This window comes from Brachycentrus maculatus, unplaced genomic scaffold (assembly GCF_059751285.1).
Source record: "Brachycentrus maculatus isolate JH-2025_06_01 unplaced genomic scaffold, ASM5975128v1 h1tg000068l, whole genome shotgun sequence".
Lineage (NCBI taxonomy): Eukaryota > Metazoa > Arthropoda > Insecta > Trichoptera > Brachycentridae > Brachycentrus > Brachycentrus maculatus.
Window position 1 is genome coordinate 2,248,520 of NW_028280822.1, and position 24,219 is coordinate 2,272,738.

General features: G+C 32.3%; 1 protein-coding gene across 1 annotated transcript; it reads left to right on the forward strand.

The window, feature by feature from the left end:
- The first annotated feature begins 2,083 nt into the window (after positions 1-2,083).
- Positions 2,084-6,866, forward strand: LOC148311321 (odorant receptor 4-like). Its single transcript, XM_088256823.1, has 6 exons — positions 2,084-2,534; positions 3,357-3,561; positions 4,150-4,246; positions 4,698-4,799; positions 5,568-5,738; positions 6,786-6,866. Exons 1-6 carry the CDS (start codon positions 2,084-2,086, stop codon positions 6,864-6,866), a joined length of 1,107 nt encoding a protein of 368 aa, XP_088112949.1.
- Positions 6,867-24,219: the final 17,353 nt, after the last annotated feature.

The window sequence follows — 24,219 nt, forward strand, 5'->3', positions numbered from 1 at the left end:
AAAGCTTCTTAACTAGTGATTATTTTTACTTATTATTTATCAAATTTATGGTTATTAAAAAATCTCCATAGTAATAATATACCTATCCCAAAATAAGCGTCTTCTTCTTCCTGGTTCCATCCCAACTTTTCATCTTTGCAGACTGTTGGCGTCAGCTCTCCTCGTCCTCAGTAGGTCCTTCCCGTTCCCAAGTTCAAAATCATCGCTCTAAAAACCTCAGACCCTATCCTTGTACGAACTCGTTTCCTCTGCTTCTCTTTGCTTGCCTCAGGAATCCCGCATGCTGGTCCTGACATATCGTCAAAAAATAATACTGATCATTATAACTAGAAAACAAACTAACCATCACGGCGCTTCTCCGATGGGGTAGGCAGAGAGATAGAACGCCGTTCCAACCTGTCTTTGCAAACATTCTTCGCCTCTTCCACATTCATGCATCTCCTCATACACACCCGCCGATTATTTTGACTCCTGACCCGGCCACTTTCAAGTATTTGACATACCTGATTGTGCCAAGTTTTCCTTGGTCTGCCTCTGTTATTCATCATTATTGTTATTTTTTACTTATATTGAAAATGACAGGACATAGTGAATTGACACACATATAATAGTTACGAATACAAAGCATTCATTTTACAGAACTGATTTTTTTTAAACACCGTTTTTGCACTGTTTAACAAAATAAGTTTTTCTTCGAAATAATTACGCGGTTTTCAAAAGAAAGAAATGTGTTATTGAGAGGTTAGTAAAGAGTTAAAAATATTATTTAAAAAAATCTTTCTGCATATATTCTAAAAAAACAAAAAAAATATCCAATATATTATCTAAATCTATTTTTATTAAAACGATCGTGAACAGACATGTGACCGCTCCGATCTATTGCTGTCATATTGAAATCGATGTATCAAAAGTATGTACACCACTTCGCAGGTCGAAGAAATGAGTAAAAAAACTACATACTTGAGAAATGCGAAATTTACAGTACGTGTCTATATTTTTTATTAACATTTGTTTAATTCTGATTAACATTTGTTTTATGTAGAATAAAATCGATTACCTCACCTAGTCCAGGGATCGGCAGTTTGTCAAGTGAGAAAAGCCAAATTGTCATGGAAACAGGATAACAAGGGAACCAGAGAGCCGCACATACGTCATATACAAATACTTATGTAGAGTTGAATTTTTAAGGAAAAGAAGTTCGTATCTCACGGTCAGTTGCAATTGATATTACGGAAACTAGTTTAATATCTTCGACTCGCTGCTCTGTTACATTCGAAGGCATTTTGGAAATTCTGGCTTGCACTGTTTTCGCAGATAGAGGACGAAGAGCTGCAAACACATGCGGCTCGCGAGCCGCTCCTGCCGACTTCTGGCTAAGTCCATCCAATGCATGTAGAAACGACCACGTGATCTAGCGTCTTCCACTTTTCACTGGACAACAAGTAGGTCCTTAGATTCTTCTTCTTATTGACGTTTCACATAATAATGAATTCATGATAACACTTAATAATGGCCTTTATTTTATTTTACCATCCAAACAGCTTTGAGCTGAAACTTTTGGTGCATCCTATCACTCGTACATTTTAAATCCCCTTTGGAGGACTCCCTGAGGGGTTGAATGTTTAAATATGGAATGAATTATTATTAATTCACACCAAAGTTTGTTTCAATATCACTATAAAATAAATGACACAAGGCATAAAAAATCTTACTAACGTTTAGTTTGCCAATGGAAACGTGAAAAACTAAAGCTTAAGCTATTCCTACAACTTCAGGAACTAAAAGCATTATTAAAATTCCTTAAAAATATCATTATTACAAATAGTTATGATTTATTCGATTAAAAAAAATATTTTTCTTAAAAAGTTTGATGATGACTTGGAAATGTAGCATAAAGCGATAGAGTTCAGCTAAGTCATGCCATCTAAACCTTCTGAATTTTGTGTTAATGAATCGTTTTCATAATATATTTAGTGAGATGAGCATGAAAATTATTATAAATTAGCTCGTATCAAATTTTAGAGTACATACATAATTTTACGTCCGGTACATTTGATCATTGTGAAAAAAAAAAAAATTCAAAATGCCTGGAATGACATTTGACTTTACGCTACACGTTATTGAGTTCGGTTTCAATTTTATCGGTTTGAGCCAAATATATTTAAAAAAGAGCTCTCATTCGTTGAGGAGACAGTTGATCCAGAAGATAATGTACGTGGCGGGTTTCATCAATTTGTCATACTTGGTGTTTGGAGAATTCGTTTACGTCACGCAAATATTTCTCACAAACCATCCGGAGAGGTATTTGAAGGTTGCCGAACTCCTGCCGTGTTGCATAGAGTCCACTCTTACTCTCGTCAAATTGACACTTCTGATCATAAACAGAAAGGCTTTGGCCGAACTGGTGCAGAATCTAAGGGAAATGTGGCCGGACAATGAGGATGAGGAAATAAATAAAATCTTGGACACATCCATGGGACCGACCACGAAGATGGTCTTTGTATACACCATTCTAACAAATGGGATTTCGATGAGTTATAATGTGTTCCCAATGATACTCATGTTCATCGCATATCAAAAACATGGACACACTGACTTGTCGCTACCGTATTTTCTTTGGTATCCATTCGATTGGTCGATATTTTCATGGAAATATGTAGCTATATATATTTTACAAATTCACGGAGGTAATTTTTTTTATTTATTTACTTTTTATACTATATTGTTTTTTTTTTATCAATTTTTGTCTTTGTATCATTAGTAGTTATTAAGAATTGATTTTAACAATCAAACAGCTGTATTTTAGTCAAATATTGCCTTGAGGGCCAACGATAATACTGCATGATAAAAATCTGTGATTTAATCCCTGGCGGAATATCATTTCATAGCATAGGCGAGCAGCAGCCAAGGCGCGCTCTCAAAATTGGTTTAATTAAATGAAAAATAAATCAAAAGTAGTGTGAAATTTTTAATATATTTGATTTCACAATAAATGTGAATCAATTTAAAAAAAATAGTTCTGACACAAAAAATACAATTAAAAACATTGCAAATAGTAAGTGACAGCAATTGTCAAAAAGCATGCTGTCTGCCATGAGTTTTAAGGATGTTAAGCAACTGTTATGTTTTGTATGTGCGTATTGTGATGGCCCTGCGAAAAGGAAAAAACTTGCTGGTACACGGATGCAACATCGTGTAAAGTAATTTACCGATTTTTTAAGCAATCGGTAAATTACTTTAGGAGATTTAGCATTTTAAACAAACTTACATTAACATTGTCATTGAGAATAACTCCAATATGTAAACTGTCGGAGTCTAATAATATTTTGACATGTAACCCTTTTGACTATTTGAAGGTCTCTTTACAACGGGTGGATTTGCGAGCTTTGACTGTTTCTTCAGTATGATAATAGCTCAAGTCAGCATGCAACTTCAGCTTTTATGTCGGGATATCGACAATATCACAGAAAACCAAACTGAAATGGTCGGAGATCACGAACGAAAATTAACGTCAAGAGAAAAGATAAAACATGTCATCGATTATCACAACAAACTTTTCCGGTAAGATTGAATATATTTATATAAATAAACATACTCACTCTGAAATCTAGCACGGGCTTATGCAACACCTTTTAACAAGTTTTCACTTCAGGCTCAAATTTTAAGAGTTTTATAACCTATTCCTAGTTATGATTGGGTATACACAGTATGATGAAGTTACATATCGCTCACTCCTTTCAACAACGTCATATACCTATCAAAAATCATCAATTTTCAGTTGTGCATGTTTTCGGAATGCCCAGAAAATGTACTATATCCCAGCAAAAGATGCTTATTTTTCACTTAATATTTACCCGCTACAGGGCAGAAAGTATTGTTTTTGCATTTTGAAAAAAAGGTATTGTTTAATTATTTTTTTTATTACACTAAATATTTTTCAAATGGAGAAAAAACATTCAAGTTTTACCTAAAAAGATCTGTTGCGCAGTAAAAAGTTCAATAAGTGGCTTGAAGTTTAATTTTAATACATTTTATTTTATTTTTAAACTTTAAAAACGATCTCCTAAAAAGTTTTTTTTTTATATATGACGTTGTTGAAAGGAGTGAGCAATATGTATATCTATATAAATTGAATTAATTGTTTTTCAGCATCAGAAGTGAGGTTGAATCTGTATTCGGTATAATTTTACTGGCCAGCCTCGTAATGAGTTCACTTATCATATGTGTTCTACTATTTTCATTAACGGTGAGATTGCTTATTTATTATTTATTAAAATTTAATAAAAATGTACAAAACGAATCTACACCTAGTATTTCATTAATGAATAACGAATCTACACCTAGTATTTTATTACATGCGTATACAAATGCAAAGTTGTGTCATCTTTCAAACCAATTTGTGAATAAATAAAGGAGATTTAAGAACATGAAAAAGAATTTATTTTGTATAAGTACAATTGGATTAATATACTTATTTCAATATTAGTTTCCTTGGATCGATGTATTTTAGCCCAATTTTCTGTCGTCCATTTTTTTTTTAATCTTATGCCCAGATTAATATTTTTCCTGTCTACCTCAGAGAGCCATGGTTTCTTCCTCGTAAACAAACAAAAACAAATGAATATTGAAATTTTTATTTACCAAACAGACGTATAGTTAAATATGTATAGGAGTGTATAGATGTATTCGATTTTCAGATTGCAACATTTGGCGTGGCCATAAAAAATTCTATCTTTCTGTCATCGGCTATAATTCAAATTTTGATGATGTGCTGGTATGGAGACAAGCTGCTTGATGAGGTATTCATCATGATTTATGATACTGTTATATGCTTATACAAATATGGATTTAAAATTACCTATATATTTAGCATTATTTTTTAAATTATCACGCTTCCATAAACTGACCAACACAATAATTACCACTTTAAAATGATTGTGGCCAACAGTGACAGCATTTTTCAAATTCAAAGTACAAAGATTTACCAAGCCCTCTTAGACCCATGCCTTTTGCTTTATTAATTATTTATATTTCATCATACACATAATAACAAATAACAATAACGTACCCTCGCGTAGTTTTCTCGTACCGAGAGCACATTTTACAATACTTATTTATAAAGCTAAATGGAAGAAAATTGCTCAGGACTTGCAATCAAATACGATATGATGCAGTCTATTTCAAATCTACTCAACTCTATTATCCATTCATGAATAGCTCATTTGCATTTAGTTTCTTTTAAATGACTTTGTGGATAATTGAAACCGGTTTTACAACTTAAGTGATCTGAAAAAGTGTGTCGATTATGATTTGCTAGGAGGTGGTTTTTTGTGTTGACGATCTTAGCAATAGTTTTATTTTGAAGGTATCATTTTGTGTTATTGTATTTTCAGAGTGAAAATGTGTTTTGTTGTATTTTCAGAGTAAAAAGTGTTTAATTGTTTTTTCAGAGTAAAATGTGTTTTATTGTATTTTGAGAATGAAATTGTGTTTTATTGTATTTCCAGAGTGAAATTGTATTTTTTTTTGTATTTTCAGAGTGAAAATGTGTTTTATTGTATTTTCAGAGTGAAAATGTGGCAGCAATGGCATTTTACAGCAACTGGACGGTAGTGGAATCTGATGAGGATAGAAAAGCTCTCGTAAACGCAATTCAAATGATTCAAGTGAGAACCAAACGTCCAATGACAATATCAGCAATGGGCTTCAGCGATATAAATATGGCTACATTTTCATCGGTATAAAGAAAATACTTAATGTTACTTAATTCAATAACTGGTTTTACTTAGGGTTTTAATTCGGCCCCTTTCTATTTTATTTCTTTAAATGTTCTTTTATTTAAATTTAACAGTCTTATAAAAAAATAATTTAACAATATCTTTTATACATTTGACGATATATTTTTTGAAATTACCTAATGTCGATGTGACTCTGAAATCTTGCTACAGTTTATGCAACACCTTTTATCATGTTTCTACTAAGGCTCCAATTTTATTATAGTTATAGCCTTTTCGTTATTTGTTTACTGGTTTACTCTTTATGTTTATAGCTACTAAAATTTCTAGATAAAAACACTCGCCATCTCGTTAAGGGGAAGAATTTATACAAGCTATGCTAGCCATACTAAGTAAGCAATGAAGTTACTTAGGTATAACATTGTACTTACGAGTTTAGATAGGTTATGAATTAACTTATGTACTAGGTATAAACGATCTTACCTAGAACTTATATGTATTTAACAATGACTAAACTGAGTTGATAAAAACAGTATTATCTGGGAGTGTAAAATTATAAAGCATTCGAAATTAAACGTACGAAGATAAAAATTATGTTAAATTTAAATTGAAATCATTAAGAAACGTATTTTTGTTTAAAAATTACTGATAAAAGTAGTAGGACGTATTTTGAGGGAGTACAAATACAATTTTCCTACTTATGAAACGCTATTCTATGTGGCGCACCTATGTATATGTGTACAATAATAAAATTCATATCAGAAATTCAAGGGTGATTTATTATTTGCTTTAAAAATCAGGAGTAATTCATTTTAATCTTACTTTTTGGTGGAATTCAAAGTGTCGCGAATTTAATGCATTATTTTATAGTATAACCCTTATTTTTTAAACTCATTTAAAATAACATACAGAACATACCGATTGTAATGTATTTTTAAAAACTTTTTACTTTTAACGTAGTATATAATGTTCCGTAAAAAATAAATGAGATATTATTAAGGACACAACGTTACAACCCTATTTCTTTATACAACTTTTTCTTATTTTCAGATTATGGGTGCTTCGTGGTCTTACTTTACATTACTCAGGACTATGTATCAACAAGATCTCGAGAGTGGCGATATAGTTTAACGGGAAAAGATGCATATTTATAACTGTTGCATTAAGTTGCACAATAGAGAAACAATGTTTAAAAAAAAAAAAACTCAATTATTAAATATCAGAAATTCAATAATAATTAAGTAGCTAATTTACACTAAAATGTTTAAAAAAATCACATATTCTGGCGTCGCAATCGATTCTAAACTCATATACGATCATTGAAATTGACTAACTAATTATCACGTTGCTTTCCACAGGGGTAGATAGAGAGAATAGAATGCAACACCAGTTTGTTTTTTCTGTCATTTTTAGACTCTTCCACATTCATGCAGCTACTCACACGTACCCGCCGATTATTCCGACTCCTGATCTGTTCACGTCCAAGTATTTAAATTAATGTATAAGCACTCCTACAATTGGAGATGTCTAGATTTGTGAACAAGTATTTGGACACACTCCGAATATTGTAAATTAAAATGTGCGAATTTTATATGAAGTTGTAAATTTGTTTAACTGCAAAAAATTATAACCTTAGGGCAAGGGTGGTAAATCCGCGGCCCGCGGGCCGCATGCGGCCCACCGGGTGTTAATCTGCGGCCCGCGGAGCAAATCACACATTTTTTCATTAATGTACACAAAACCACCAAAAGAACATTACATCGTGCGTAGTTCGTATTATATCCCATACTTGGGAGTATTTCACTATCCTGATAATTTCCAGACCCATAATGGCGTCAAGTAGTAAAGACGTTGGACTAAAGAAGAGAAGAGTAACAGATGAACTGAGATGTTTGTAAGACAGATGGACTATAAACTATTTTTTCGTGGAATTTAAAACAAAGCCAACATCCCTGATATGCAATGATTCTGTTTCTATCTTGAAAAGTTTATATATATATATATATATATATATATATATATATATATATATATATATATATATATATATATATATATATATATATATATATATATATATATATATATATATATATATATATATATATATATATATATATATATATATATATATATATATATATATATATATATATATATATATATATATATATATATATATATATATATATATATATATATATATATATATATATATATATATATATATATATTTATATATATATATATACATTGTTTTACGGCCCGGTAGGAAATCTCATTTCTAAAATCTGGCCCGGCTTCTGAAAATGTTGGCCACCTATGCCTTAGGATCATTTAAAAACCAGGCCTTATCGGCTATATCCTCCACAGGCGACGGGTACGTTGTGAGTTGCGATCGCATACGGGAAGACATATAGATTGGTATTTCTTTCATGAAAAGCCGAGCAAATTATGTCTTTTTTCAATGCCAATATGCCTCTCGGCGAAGCTTTGACCGAAGAAATAACTGGGAAGAGTATTAATTACAAAATTAACGTAAAACATATGATGAAACAGGAGCAATGTAAGTATGTAATGGGGTTTTCAATATGTATTACCCGCATTTTAATAGATACTAACTAACAACATTTTGTATTATTTATTGATTCGGCATTAACTTTGTGGAATGACGTGTTGATTTTTTTTTATTTAATTTTTTTTCACCTGTAGATAAAAATGTCTGTTAGTTCTCAAAACTAGTCGTATGTTGTGAAATAAAATTCATTAAGTGGTATTATACAAGTGTTTATTTATTTTTTAAATTGTGCCCCAATTCTTTTTCTCAAATCTGGATTATCACCAATTATAGGAGTTATTTTTTATATAATTTTTTTGTATTGAAAAAAAAAATTTACTTAAAAAATTTAATTCATTTATCACATTTTGAAATCAAAATGTGATAAATGAATTAACTGGTCAAATTATAAGCTAAAATAATAAAATGAAAATTATATTTCACCCTTCAATATTCTTCTTCATCTTTGTTCAAATGTCAAAAAGTAATAAGTTACTAATTAACGTATAAACGAGTGTGTGTTTTTAGAGAAATACCATTTCCTCGCTTAGCAGAAATTAAAGCTACCCTAAACAGATATACGGTTCAGTTATGTATCGCGCATAATGAAACCGCGGATACCAAGACCAAACCCAATTTAAATTAAATGGTTCTGTGCTATACTAAAATACGAGTATATCGTGGATAATTATATATTTTTTCGTAGATATATAGATAATTATATCTTTCGACTTAAGCATATCGTCCCATAATTCAGCCTTAGTTAGTACCTAGTTCGTATACCATCAGTAAATATAAGACATGTGACTTTCTTGATCTGGTTGGTCGATCTCTCGAGAGGTCTTATCCTGGCTCGTTGGCTTTTAATTCGTACGATATCGGTGTATTATAGCATCAAAACTTCATCTATAATATGAATATAATAAAAAAAATAATTTTAAATTTTAAATATCCAAAAGTAATCCTACGATTTTTTTGTTGTTGTTGACAAAACTCTATTTTTATTTTAACATGTTTTAACGCAATGGCATCGCCAACTGTTGAACATAACATAAACATTGCTCAAGGTGGACGGCATGCTTCTTGACAGCCGCTAAAATAATGTATACCCACAAGCATTGTAACAGTAAAAATACTAATAATAAATGTGTGTTTTCTATTTTATTTTTTTAACATTTAACAAGATCGAGCTAGCTGAGGTACAGCTAGTAACATCATATCAATAACATTTTGTTTATTAATTTTTATTTTTAAATTATTCTTTGAGACAGTGAAATCGCAGATAGTGAAACCGTTTAAAGAAAGTATAAACAGCATGTTGGTAGTACTTGTATTGTTAAAACATGACTAAGTTTGAGTAACCAGTAGTGATTAAATCAAGAAGATGAGTGCTTTTGGAAACTTTTTGTATCTTTAGAACCCATAACTCCGGATTTCTTCACTCTTTCATCAGTTTGCATGAATATGCAGTAACTTTCCTTAAACGAAGAACGGGCGGAGAGAATATATTTGGAGAATCAAGGAAAACAATGGACGAAATGGTCAACACGAGACATTCGTGGAACTTGCAATATTAGGAGTCCATGTTTGTATACCGTGGAAGTCGTAAAAACCTGAACTGCCTACCGACTCGGAACGAGTTTCAAATAATAAATTTCAGTTGTATTCGGCCTATTCGGCAAAAGACGAGTCACATTTAAGGGTTCGTCTTTTTTGGAGTAACTTTTCAATGTTCGAATTTCTCGAAACGCCTGACGGGACGCCCATTCCGGAATATATGGACGAAGTTTCTCGACACAAGAACGACCGATGAACCACTTTGGTAAGTAATTTTAATTGTTTAATAGATTTTACGTAAATTATTCAATGTAGGTATCAATCGAGAATTTGATATGGGCCAAAAATCTTTTTTTCCGTCTTAGTTTTCTTTTTTTTAGATGGGAATTGCATTTATTATTTACCTTGCTTATCATATACAAGGTTTATAGATCATTTAGTGGATTTTTGTTTCTTCTAGCTAATTAAATATGTTTTCGTTTGAATCTGTGTTGGGAACAGGAGGGATAATCTAGTGTGGGCCAAACAGGAACTTCTCAGCATTTGCTCATAGCTGGGAGGAAACCACGTAAAACTCCTCAGAAGAAGGCAGACTGTGACAGTGTCTTAGTGTTCATTACTTCGGCAACCCTTGCCGAATATTTATATACAATTATATATATATATATATATATATATATATATATATATATATATATATATATATATATATATATATATATATATATATATTTATATATATACGCATATATTAGTTAGCATTTGATTGCTGAATGGTACAAAGGTTAATGAAGCACTCAATATTCGAACGGTAATGATAACCAACGCCGCTATTTCGTATTCGTATAACTACTCAGATTTCATCTTAAATTCCATAGTTTACCCACAAATAAAGCACCAAAGGATACCTTTATCAATAGTATCATGTCGTTAAGGCCCAATTTAAGATAAATCACAACTTAATTTTCTTTAAACCTAGGTAACATTTGACGTAATTGACTTTTTTGCTTAAAATTCCTTTTTTGTATTGAAAAAAGAAAAGCTACGAATTAAATATATATATTTCAAAAGGAAAGAATTATTAAAAGGAAAGGAGTAACAAATCTTTTTTTTATTTGTTTTCTATATATTTTTTTAAAATCATGATTGATCTCTTACGCGGTCGTCCGACTTTTAAATTTGAATTAATCAATAGAAAGAGAGGCATTTTACTCCAAAGAATGGCAGCAGATGCAGCATCCGCCAAGCAGCGCTGGCTGTACCAGCGTCGCTTCAATCGTCCTCAAATGAATAATGTATGAAAGCATAAGGACGGAATGTCGCGCTGCGCTGGACCTCTCAAGGTCATCTCAAGGACAGGGCCGCTTTTTGCCCCGAAAATAATTTTCGTTCTCGATGCGGCCGAAAGTGCGCTTGAAACAGCGACGTATCCGAAAATTGGTGTTTTTTCGACACTCATTGTACTCTTCTTCCTAAAAGTGCATTGCATTGCATTTCTGAATGTTTCTTTATTTTATTTTTTGACATCTCATCAAAGATGAAGAAGAATATGGAAGTCTGGGCATTTACGGGGCTGACGACCGTCATGGGCTGGTTTTAGTGATCACTTTACACACGTGTAACATTCACCAATTTTACCCATTATTGACAACCACATTACTCAAATTCTTGGAAATTCTATATATATGAACCAATTTTGAAACACTATTCTTGAATCACTAGAACTTCACTAGAGACATCTATTGGTGAGATGAAACTCTTTTATTAGTATGTGAGGTCCGAATCCTGGATTATAATCACACACATGAGAAACACCAGAAAATATTATTTTCATTTTTAATATTTAAGCTTATAAATTGACTAGATAATTTATTTACAACATTTTGAGTGTGTCCAAATACTGTTCACAAAATCTGGATTATCTCCAATTACAGGAGTTATTTTCATATTATTTTTTGAAATCTCATTCTTTATTTTCTTGGAATATAAAATACAGTGCGATCTCTCATAACGAGCATAATTTATTCCAGAACCTTACTAGTTAAGCGAAATATTCATAAAGCGAAATATTTTTTGTTTTGACTGGCGTAGAATCCCGGAAAAAGGGACTTGCCCTATCTCTGTAACTCGTTATACGAAATGTCGTACGTTAAGGGAGAAACTTTTTTCCTCGTTTTTCATTCGCTCGTTATGCGAATTACTCGTCATGAGTGGTTCCACTGTATATCCATGTGTGAAACAATACACATCTTCGCTTAGTGACAGTTTGGTGTTTAAAAAATATGTGGATATTCCCAATCATGGTATAATGTAACACAATATCGTTATAAAATTTACATTTTACATTGTATGTATATGAATGATTTTAAAATAAAACTTCACTTTAGTTCTTCTAAAAGGAGTTTGGCAAACATTAAATATACAGCGTTTTGAGTGTGTCCGAATACTTATTCACAAATCTGGATTCATTATCAAAATATTGTAGATATATAAACTGGTCAAATTATAAGCTAAAATAAAAGTTCGAAATGATGTTTTCAAGTAAATAAGTATATGAATATAATCCAGGATTCAGACCTCTCATATAAATGAAAGAGTTTCTGCCTAATAATAGCTTTCATCATACCACCATAGATGTCTCTAGTGAACTCTTGCATACTGTGTTACGAGTTTGATCAGTATATCTAGAAGTTTCAATAATTTTAGTGTGGTTGTCAATCATGGGTAGAATTGGTAAATGTGTAGAGTGATCACTTAAACCAGCAAAAGCCCTGATTTCCATATTCTTCTCCATCTATTTTAAGATGTATTAAAGAATGTATACAAAATCATTTCTCCAACGCGTTCTCTGATATAGAGTTTTATTCCTATGTTCAAGTGTACAATACTGTGACGTGCGCTCATTTTTACTGAATAACAGGTAAGAAAATTCGAGAGACAATTTCAGCCTGAAGACGATTGACATAACAGTTATACGTGTTTTTTTTTTAATTTATCATTCTTTTATGGCCATTTTTTTTAAATGTACGACGTAAGAAGATGAAAAGGGAATAGGGCATAAAGAGCTTATACAAAACAAAACGACAAAACTATTTCCACCACTGACATCCAGATTCCAGAAGCGCTCTATAGGAAGCAGAACTATGCATCTAGGAGAAATACCGTCACATACAGTCCGCAGAATGCAGTCACAAAGTATGTAGTATAATCACGAAGAAAAGTGGGATAAAAATATTGAAGAAAAAAACAAAAGCTTTACTTGATTATCAGCCATTGATTTGAATCTCGTTTCTCCTTTTTAATCCAATCAATTCGCTAATTAGAATCTCGCATTTGCAGTCAAAACTTGCAAAATCAGTATTTCACATAATTTTAGATAAAATATGTAGGTATGTCCATGGAAGCTCAACTGGCGGTTTACGACAAAGTGCTGGTACCGACAGTGATGTATGGAAGCGAAAAATGGAACTAGCAAAGGATGAAAGCAGAGTGAACCCTGTTGGAATAAGCTACCTCAGACGAATGTGTGGAAAATCTACATATGACATAATTAAAAATGAAGATATAAGAAAGGAATGTAAGGCTGAACAAGGGATAAAAGAAAATGGATAACGAGGAATGGCTAAAAAAATATATGTGGCAAATGTGAGCGGGAGAACAGAACGAGGACGGCCGAAAATTGTTACGATCAGATCAATCAGAACCTAAAAGATGTATGGATGTGAACGAATGGAGGTGTTTAATTAATAAATCAAACACAGATTTTTTGAGTCTACTAAGTTGTATTTAATTGTGAAGAAATAAAATGGAGTTTTATTTACAAATTAAACGCCAAATCAATAAATAAATTAAATGAACGGAGGAGTGTTTACCAGGACAGAAAAGTGTGGCGTTCCATCCTCTCTGCCTAGCCCTGCGTAGTAGTATTGCAGATTTACATTTCACATCTTCATCCTTCGTGTATTTTCCCCTAAAGCCATTTGGCTCGTGTAAGTCCTTCGGCAGTGTTGAGTTACATGTTTGCCATATGTCAGAACCCACATGACTGCCCATCTGTACATACGTATATTACATTTTGGTGTGTTCTATGCCGAGGATATTCATGACGAAATTCCACAATATTTCTATCACCTTAGAATTAACTATATTTCTCTTATGCACACATATTCGTCACCTCGGGTGAAATATTTGTTCAGTATTTTATTAGGAGATAAGACAACATTTTGAGTGTGTCCAAATACTTGTTCACACAATCTGGATTATCTCCAATAACAGGAGTTATTTTCGTATTATTTAAATAATATGAAATTTATTCCTGTTATTGGAGATAATCCAGATTTTGTGAAAAAGTATTTGGACACACTCAAAATGTTGTAAATAAATTATCTGGTCAAATTATAAGCTTAAAAAATAAAAATGAAAATGGTATTATCTGGCGTTTCTCGTGTGTGTGATTATAATCCAGGATTCGGACCTTACATACTAATATAAGAGTTTCTGCTTAGTAAAAAGCTTCTTTACATCTCACCAATAGATGTCTCTAGTGAAGTTCTAGTGATTCAAGAACAAGGTTTCTAAATTGGTTCATATATATAGAACTTCCAAGAATTTGAATACTGTGGTTGTCAATAATGGGTAGAATTGGTGAATGTTAACGTGTGTAATGTGATCACTTAAACCAGCCTATGACGGTCGTCAGCCCCGTAAATGCCCAGACCTCCATATTCTTCTTCATCTTTGATGAGATGTCAAAAATAATAGGAGATAAGTCAATTGAGATAAGGTAAGATTAGCTTATAAGAAATACTAATTTATATTAAATCAAACACTGAATTCTTGAGTCTACTTAGTTTTACGTACGTAAATTGACATTCCTTAGAAAATGCCATACCTAGGCGAAACAATTGTAACAATATCGATTTTTATTTGTTTTTAACATTAAAATACATCTTAGTAGACTCAAAAAAAATTGTGATTCACCATTTAATACATAAATTAAAATTGAATTCTACAAATTAAACGCCAAATCTATAAATAAAGATATATTAACATATACTTAAGTAATATTTTAATATTTTACACAAGGAATTGACATCATCTACAAAAGTAAGTAGTATCAAAATATTCCAATTATTGTAATTTGTAATTACGTGTATGATGAAAAATTTATAAATAAATTACATACATCGTTATGTAAAATTTGTGGAAATAAATTAAGTTTGTTATTTTGCAAGTTGATGCTTACTAAGCCTTTTTTTAAATGTCTTTGTAGTCTTACAAAAATGCCATGGAAAGTGTATCCGTTGAATACGTAGTACTTAACCCTCCCTTTCCGGTGTTGTGTACCTTGTACATATTGCTTCTAATAACCATCAATATCTCTACAAATGTAATAAACACAAGGCTAAGATTTTAGGTGTTCCTCCATAACATATTTATGCATTGATTTAAAAAATAATATTAATAATAATCAGAATTTATCGGGTTCATCGGAGGTATTTTGTGAATATCGGAAACAAATTCGCGTATAAACAGCACGTGAAGAGTGTGCGGGAACCGCGACACTATACTTGCATCTCACTCTTGCATCCTTGCAATGTGCAAGCGTGAGGAGCTCAAAGCTCAATGTTCTCTGGCTAGCGGCAGTAGCTCTTGGGTTTGAGTGGACCTACGCTTGTTACGTGAGCGTTGCCAAATGGTTTTTTAATGTTTTCAGTAAATAAATCTAAATTATTTAATTTTTTTTCTTCATTCATAATTAGGTAAGGGTATTAGCAATGAGTGTCCGTATTTTTCCGATTTAAAATCGCAATTTTTTATTGTGTAATGACTACCCAACACCTGGACGCGCGTTTTTATTTTAGCACCGGAAGGGTAAGGTTAATATAATAACCTACCTACTAGCAATGCAAAATATTGCGACGAAATATATATCATTTAAGTACATACAAACTCGTGCATTTACATACTTGGCTTTTAAGTCGAAAGGGATTGACGAAATCGAAGCATGAATGACAAACTCAAAAGGGTAAACTGAGATCAAAAGTCACATCTTGCTAATATAAGTAACCTTTGGTGTCTTGCATAATATTTTATATTATTGTGTCATTACTGAAAATATTTTGTATAATTCATAATTCCATATATTTGTTTTTAGTATATAATTTATTCGTCTTTTCTTTCTTATTCTAACAAGAATTTCTTCAATCGCCGTCTGCCCTCGCAGAAAGCCATCTAATTGGAAATATCAATTTTGGGTACATAACTAACTAACTAACCAATACGCCGCTTCCCCGCAGGGAGGCAGAGAGAATCTGCCTACCCTGCGATTATAAAATAGAGCCATACTCCTTTGCGTATTATTATTTTTTTAATTCATTCAGAGTGAAGAGTCCTTGAGGAAGTACTTGACGAAAATGGCGCTCCGAAAATTATTAATATTTATTATTATAATTTTTAGAATTTGATCGTGTCACTAACGTGTGTCAATCGTACGGATAATGGGTAGGTACGTAGGTACTCCAGTGATGAATAGGGCACCGCAACGAATCTACGGCGGATTAACTCAGTCGTGATTATACGAAGATTAAATATATGATCTGTTCTGCGTTCCTTATTCTTAGATATAAAAATGCTTTATGTGTTATGGGATGGCAATGTAGATGACGTCAGTGAAGGAGGTCGGGGTGAATGTTATTTAAGGTATATGGGAAGGGAAATGTAGGGGGAATATATACATGGAAGAAGGAGAAAATTAATGACTTAGATTGTACATATACTTATGTGTGTAGTATGGATATGTTGTGCATTGTTTCAAATGTTTAAATCACTGTAAATTGTAAAACGCCCCTAAGTTGATTTTTCTCAAAAAACTGCGCTGTATTGGATATTATTATAATAATTTTTATAACCAAGTATGATCCCTTATTGAAAATACGTTTTGCACCTTGAACTTTTATATTTATTCACATAAAGAATTTCTTATGACACGATTTTCCTAACAAGGAAAAAAAAAAGTTTTTGTTTTATCGCTAATTAAAAAAAATACTTATGAAGAAGTTTTTAATTTCAACACTTCGCTTTGAATATGCCAACCCTGGACTTGGATGAACATGTGGTACGTGGTGGGTAATTCGATAAACGTTGGATATTGTGATCGTTTGAAATCGACGGAGGTGCATTTACGAAGAAATGATGCGAATATAGAAGCTGGCGAACGTATGTAATGCAGAGCTTCCACTGTGTTAGCGAATTATTTCCACACGAGAGCTTTCTTTGGATGCCCATACGAAGACCTGCAGATGGCATGTATTGTATGCGAGCCATATAAAAAGACGCTCTTATATCCGCCTATGCTGTCTTGTAGTATATATCAAGTTTCTTGACCACTTCGAGTTCAAGGCCGATTGCAATTCTTGATCGAACTAAACAAGTTAGTAAAGCCACATTCATCCCACCTCACTTGAGTCAGTAGGATAGTCGAGAACGTGCACAAAAAAACGCGTTTGATATTATAAATATAAAGAGCTGTCTATGAGATGACTAAACCCTTTTATATTTTGGGCTAATTTTGTTTCCAAATCATTCAATACCCGTTTTGGGCTGGTGAAAATCGTTGGTTCAAGAAAAATTATTGATTCTACCGACATCTATATATGATAAATCGAAGATTCAGATTTCTCAAAAACAAATGTATATCAATAAATATGATATTATTTTATATTTAATCCTAGTTTCAGATTTTAAAATCAATTACATTTTACAACATTTTGAGTGTGTCCAAATACTTGTTCACAAAATCTGGATTATCTCCAATTACAGGAGTTATTTTCATATTATTTCATTTATGTGATTCGGATCTCACATACTAATATAAGAGTTTCTGCTTAATAAAAAGGCTTCTTTACATCTCACCAATAGATGTCTCTAGTGAAGTTCTAGTGATTCAAGAACAAAGTTTCTAAATTGGTTCATATATATAGAACTTCGAAGAATTTGAGTAGTGTGGTTGTCAATAATGGGTAGAATTGGTGAATGTTACACGTGTGTAAAGTGATCACTCAAACCAGCCTATGACGGTCGTAAGCCCCGTAAATGCCCAGACTTCCATATTCTTCTTCATCTTTGATGAAATGTCAAAAAATAATATGAAAATAACTCCTGTAATTGGAGATAATCCAGATTTTGTGAACAAGTATTTGGACACACTCAAAATGTTGTAAATAAATTATCTGGTCAAATTATAAGCTTAATAATAAAAATGAAAATGGTATTTTCTGGCGTTTCTCATGTGTGTGATTATAATCCGGGATTCGGATCTCACATACTAATATAAGAGTTTCTGCTTAATAAAAAAGCTTCTTTACATCTCACCAATAGATGTCTCTAGTGAAGTTCTAGTGATTCAAGAACAAAGTTTCTAAATTGGTTCATATATATAGAACTTCGAAGAATTTGAGTAGTGTGGTTGTCAATAATGGGTAGAATTGGTGAATGTTACACGTGTGTAAAGTGATCACTCAAACCAGCCTATGACGGTCGTAAGCCCCGTAAATGCCCAGACTTCCATATTCTTCTTCATCTTTGATGAAATGTCAAAAAATAATATGAAAATAACTCCTGTAATTGGAGATAATCCAGATTTTGTGAACAAGTATTTGGACACACTCAAAATGTTGTAAATAAATTATCTGGTCAAATTATAAGCTTAATAATAAAAATGAAAATGGTATTTTCTGGCGTTTCTCATGTGTGTGATTATAATCCGGGATTCGGATCTCACATACTAATATAAGAGTTTCTGCTTAATAAAAAAGCTTCTTTACATCTCACCAATAGATGTCTCTAGTGAAGTTCTAGTGATTCAAGAACAAAGTTTCTAAATTGGTTCATATATATAGAACTTCGAAGAATTTGAGTAGTGTGGTTGTCAATAATGGGTATAATTGGTGAATGTTACACGTGTGTAAAGTGATCACTCAAACCAGCCTATGACGGTCGTAAGCCCCGTAAATGCCCAGACTTCCATATTCTTCTTCATCTTTGATGAAATGTCAAAAAATAATACAATTACATTTTTATTTAGTGTCATACTTATTTTCATTAAAAGTGTTTACTAGCATATACTTAAAGTTATATTTTGATGGCTGTCAGTTTACAAACTTTCGTCTCTGCGAATAATTGAAAAAAATCCTTGATACAAATAACGAACCTATTGGTGGAAAAATAATTACTGCCATCTAGTGTACAACTTGCAAAGTTATATTAAACAAAGTAAAATATTTAGAGTGACATCTAATAATAGATTTGTTAACTACGTTTAACTAACGTCAAAATATATAATCTTGACATTTTAATAACGTCTCGTTCAAATAGATGGCGCTCTTAAACATAAAATTATAATTATAAATTTTATTTATAGACTATGTATGGTATTTCAAAAATTTTGTTTCGTGTTCGATATTTATAAATATTTACTGTAATTTTTTTTCCGAACTTACGCAATGTAATCAGTTCGTTTACGTTTGTATTTTTCTGAAGTAGCTACTTGAATTTAATTTTTTCATATTCTTATTTTATATCGTAGTCACGAAGTAGTGTTTTTAAACTGGTATTACACTAAGTGAACGATGAATGATAATGACAGTGTTAATTTATTACTTGCATTTCATTTAATTTTAGCTGTAATTTATTATTAACTAATACAAACAAAAATCTGAACCGAAATTTATTGTGTTTCCTAAATTAATGTAGATTTCAACGTGCTTAGTACGAATCCGTATAAACTTGTTCAACCTAATAATTACTAGTCACTATTTTCCTTGATCATGTTTGCGATTTTAATATGGTAATTTCATTATATTTTACATAACTACATAATGTTTTTTTTTAACATTTTATTTATCGCAAAACAACGATTCATTTTATAGGCAATATAAAATGAATCGTTGTTTTGCGATAAATAAAATGATAAATAATAATTTCTTATTGACATATCAAAAGTGCTTATTTGAACAATTTTCAGTGAGGCCCAGCATTGGTTAAGTCGCATTTATTCCACCGGAGACCACCGGAGAGGTCACATATTTGCTCACGACCGATATTTTTTTTAACTCCTTACCTTTCAATAACCCTTTCTCTTCTTATTGTTTCAAAGAGAAACGGTGTTTAAAAAAAAACAATTACGTAAAATGTTACCTTGATTTAGAGAAAATTTGATTGCGACTTAACGAATTGAGTATTTTTTAAATAATAACACGGTTATTTAAACGTATAAACGTTTATATTTTCTTTAATGTATTAATTTTAAATCAAACACAGATTTTTTGAGTCTACTAAGTTGTATTTAAAAATATAGATTTTTATGCCATTCAATTATCCCTTTTTTATTCGGTCACTTTGCCCAAAAATGGGCATTTTTCATCAAATCGCGTAAATTTCTTGCATTTGCTTACCCACCCCTAACTCGTGCTGCCGGGGAATACATCGAGTTACCAATAACCCTGTATATATTGTTCAAATTCGAAACATATTGCTTGATGTGACTATAATTTCACTAGAGACATCTATTGATCGATGTGACATATATTTTTCTGCTGTAAAAGCCTAGATCGTGTTAGTCGAAAGGATCAAAACCGTTTTAATATTTTCACTGACATACAGCACAAAAAAACTGGATAGATCATAAAACTCTCAAATCTAAACGTATTTTGTTTATGAAATAACAAGAGCAGCTGTTGAAACAATCGGAGGTATTTTTAGAATGTGTCTGTCGCGATCTAATGGCGTAAGACCGTTTGATAAAGATTCTTAATTAAGGTTCATGCATAAACTAAGGCAAGGGTGCCCAAATGATCGATCTCAAACAAATTTGTATAGTATTTTGTATATTAAAAAACATTGTTAACTTTGTCGTATGGTAATATAACATTCTCCTTATCATTCAGCGTTCACTTTGTGTAATACCAGCTTTTTACACAAACACTAATATGGGTACACTGTAATATTGTAAAGATAATGAAGATTTTTAATAAAAGAAGAAATTTATTCATTCTAGTGTTTGTAAATTAAATTGTTCAAACTGTCCAGCCTTTAACACAGGAAAAACAAAATTAAATTCAATATCAAAATTAAAGAACATCTTAGGTGCCTTTATAAAAATATTTTTTTTGAATTTGCTGATCATCTTATATTTGAACACTTTAAGTTTGATAAATCAACGGGTATAGAAATTTTACATGTAAATAAAACTGGTTTGGTTGAGATAATCTAGAAAAATTAGAAATAAGTAAAGAAATCAATAAAGACTTACCTATAAAAAATAACCAACTAATTTAATTTCAAGTTCAGTTTTAAAAATATTCCCATTGTGATTCATTAGCCTTCTATCTCTCTTTCAAAATTTTATTTTTGTACAAATGTCATAGTGTAATAATTTTATTTTAATGATCTGATGATGGAATAATTATTCCGAAACCGGTAGTCACGAATTATTGTTTATTATAGTTTTATTACACAAAGTGAACGATGAATGATAAGAGAGTGTTAAAATTATATCGATTTGATTAACTATCAACAATTTTTTTTATCTGTTGTGACACGTTTTCGATCATTATAAAACATTGTATTGCAAATGATGCTGAATGCAGCGAAACACGTGTCAAAATAGGTTTTAAGAAATAGTGGTAGTAATATGTAAAAAAATTGCAATTAAAAATGGATATGTATTACCACTGTAACTGGCAAATCAATCAAGGCTGAATCAATCTCGAACGTTCAAATTTAGAACGCGACCGACCGCGCTAGGGGTTAGACGTCTTTCCGCGCACATTTTTTTTAGAATGCGTATTGGAATTTAACATTTTTTATATGTAATAAATATTGAGATTGATTAATCCGTCGAGGGTCTTCAATTAATCGTCGACAGGGTAAATAGGTACTCTACGCACACGGTGCTTACAATAAATGTTCCAAAAACCCATGTGTTGTGCAACAGCTCGTGCCTAGATGCCCAACAACCCTTGATGTTGAGTAACCAGCGCATCGAAAGGATCGAGAGTTTCAAGTACTTGGGAGTGTACGCGACTGAAAATGGCAGCCTTCAAAGGGAACTGGAAGTGCGATTAGGACTCGCAGGGTCCGCTTTTAACAGTATGAAGGCTGTCTGGAAATCGGATTTATACTCGGTGAAGACCAAATGCCGCCTATACAATGCCTGCATTGCTCCTGTTCTCTTATACGGCTGTGAAACATGGTACCTTACAAGGTCCCAGAGCAGCCGTGTACTAAGCTTTGAGAATAGGTGTTTGCGGAGAATTTTAGGCGTGCGGTGGTTTGACTTTGTGAGGAATGAAGATATAAGGCGTAGGACGCAGCAAATTTTGGTCGTAACTGTCGTCAAGAAAAGGCGATTCAGTTGGCTTGGCCATATATTCCGCATGCCTCCTGAGAGCCTTAATCAAGCTTGCCCCTTTTACAGGGCATCAGGTTCGCGCCGCCCAGGACGACCACTGCTGACAATTCGTCGGCAGTTCTCGTCAGAACTTCGGGACGCGGATCTGACTTGGGAGGATGCAAGGGAGCTGGCAGCCGACAGAAAAGCCTGGAAACAGTTTGTGGACTCCATATGCCCCACCTAGGGAGTGGATATGGTTTAATAATAATAAATATTGAAAAAAGTTTTTTATTATTTTTTCAACTGCTTACCTTTCAATAACTAACTCTTCAAAACCATACATTTATTTCGAAGAAAAAATATTTTTTTCAATACCAAACGGTGTTTTAAACAAAAAATTCAACTACGTCAAATGTTACCTGGGTTTTGAATTTTTTTTTTATTTATCGTATATTGGAACTTAATTTAATAACTGTAGGGAATTAGGAAAACATACATTTTGGATATGCAGTGCACCTTTGACCTGCCACTTGTTCCACCATTGCATTGCCAAAACGATATTACCGAGTTAGAAAATCATTATGTTATATTGATGATCGAATTAAAAAACCGAAATTAAGACGAATTATTTCAAACAAGTCGTTACTTAATTATTAGTCACAAAGGTATTTGGATTCGATCATTTAAAGCAAATCACGGTATTCAGTGCCCAATTTGGTGGCGTTTTCCGCCTCCGTAGTGTAATGGTCAGCACGCTCAGCTATCGTTCTAGAGGTCCCGGGTTCGATTCCCAAGGGGGGTAAAATAAATATAAGTGATTTTTTCACTGTCATATTTATTCAATATTACCCTGGACTGGTACCTGAAGCGGAGGGCTGATCACCTTTCCTTCATGTGTAAACGATCAAGATAACACTGCGTTTATATGACGCAGTGCTCTTTGCACCGTCACCGTTTGCACCTTACAAAATCCATCATTAAAAAATCCAATACAGATTTGAGTCTACTAAGTAAATATTTTTATTTAATAAAAAAATAATAATAAAAACCCTTATCCGCACCCCAATGGTGCATAGGGCACTGCTTCATATGAACGCAGTGTTATCTTGATCGTTTACACATGAAGGAAAGGTGATCAGCCCTTCACTTCACGTACCAGTCCAAGGTTATATTTTTTATTAAATATTACAGTGAAAAAATCACTTATATTTATTTGACCCCTCCTGGGAATCGAACCCGGGACCTCCAGAACGGTAGCCGAGCGTGCTGACCATTACACTACGGAGGCGGACAATCATTATTTAAATAAAAAAAAATCTTGACAATAGTTTCACCTTGTTGGAGCATTTATCAAATATCAAATAATTGTAATGCCCTAACAAGGCGATTTAATTATCACGAATTTTTATTTTCATGTTCTTTAAAAATAAAAATAAAAAAAATCAACGTAGTAGACTGAAAATTTATTAACATTTTTATTACATGATTTATTAACATTTTAACATACATAGATGAAGAAGAATATGAAGGTCTCGACATTTACATTGACCGTCTTAGGCTTGGTTGTAATAATAACTCCTGATTGGAGATGATCCAGATTTGGTGAACAAGAATTTGGACACACTCAAAATGTTGCACAAAATAATTAGATTCGCCAGTTTCAACAATTGTAATTAGTTTGATATATTTTTTAAATATGGTGGTGGTAATTCCGTGGAAATGACACATCTCATTTTCCTTTCAGCGTTCGACAACGCTAGGAGCCACAAGTCATTTCCGCCCGATTTTTTTTATTTGGAAATGGATAAATTGCATCTTAATTTTCATTTTACTCAGGTAACATGTGACGTATTTGATTTTTGTTTAACCCTTTGGACGCGTAAATCGACTAAAGTCGCCCAAATTTGTTTCTGCTTTGGACACGTAAATCGACTAGAGTCCATGGCTTGTAAACGTCCTGGACATGACTAAAACAA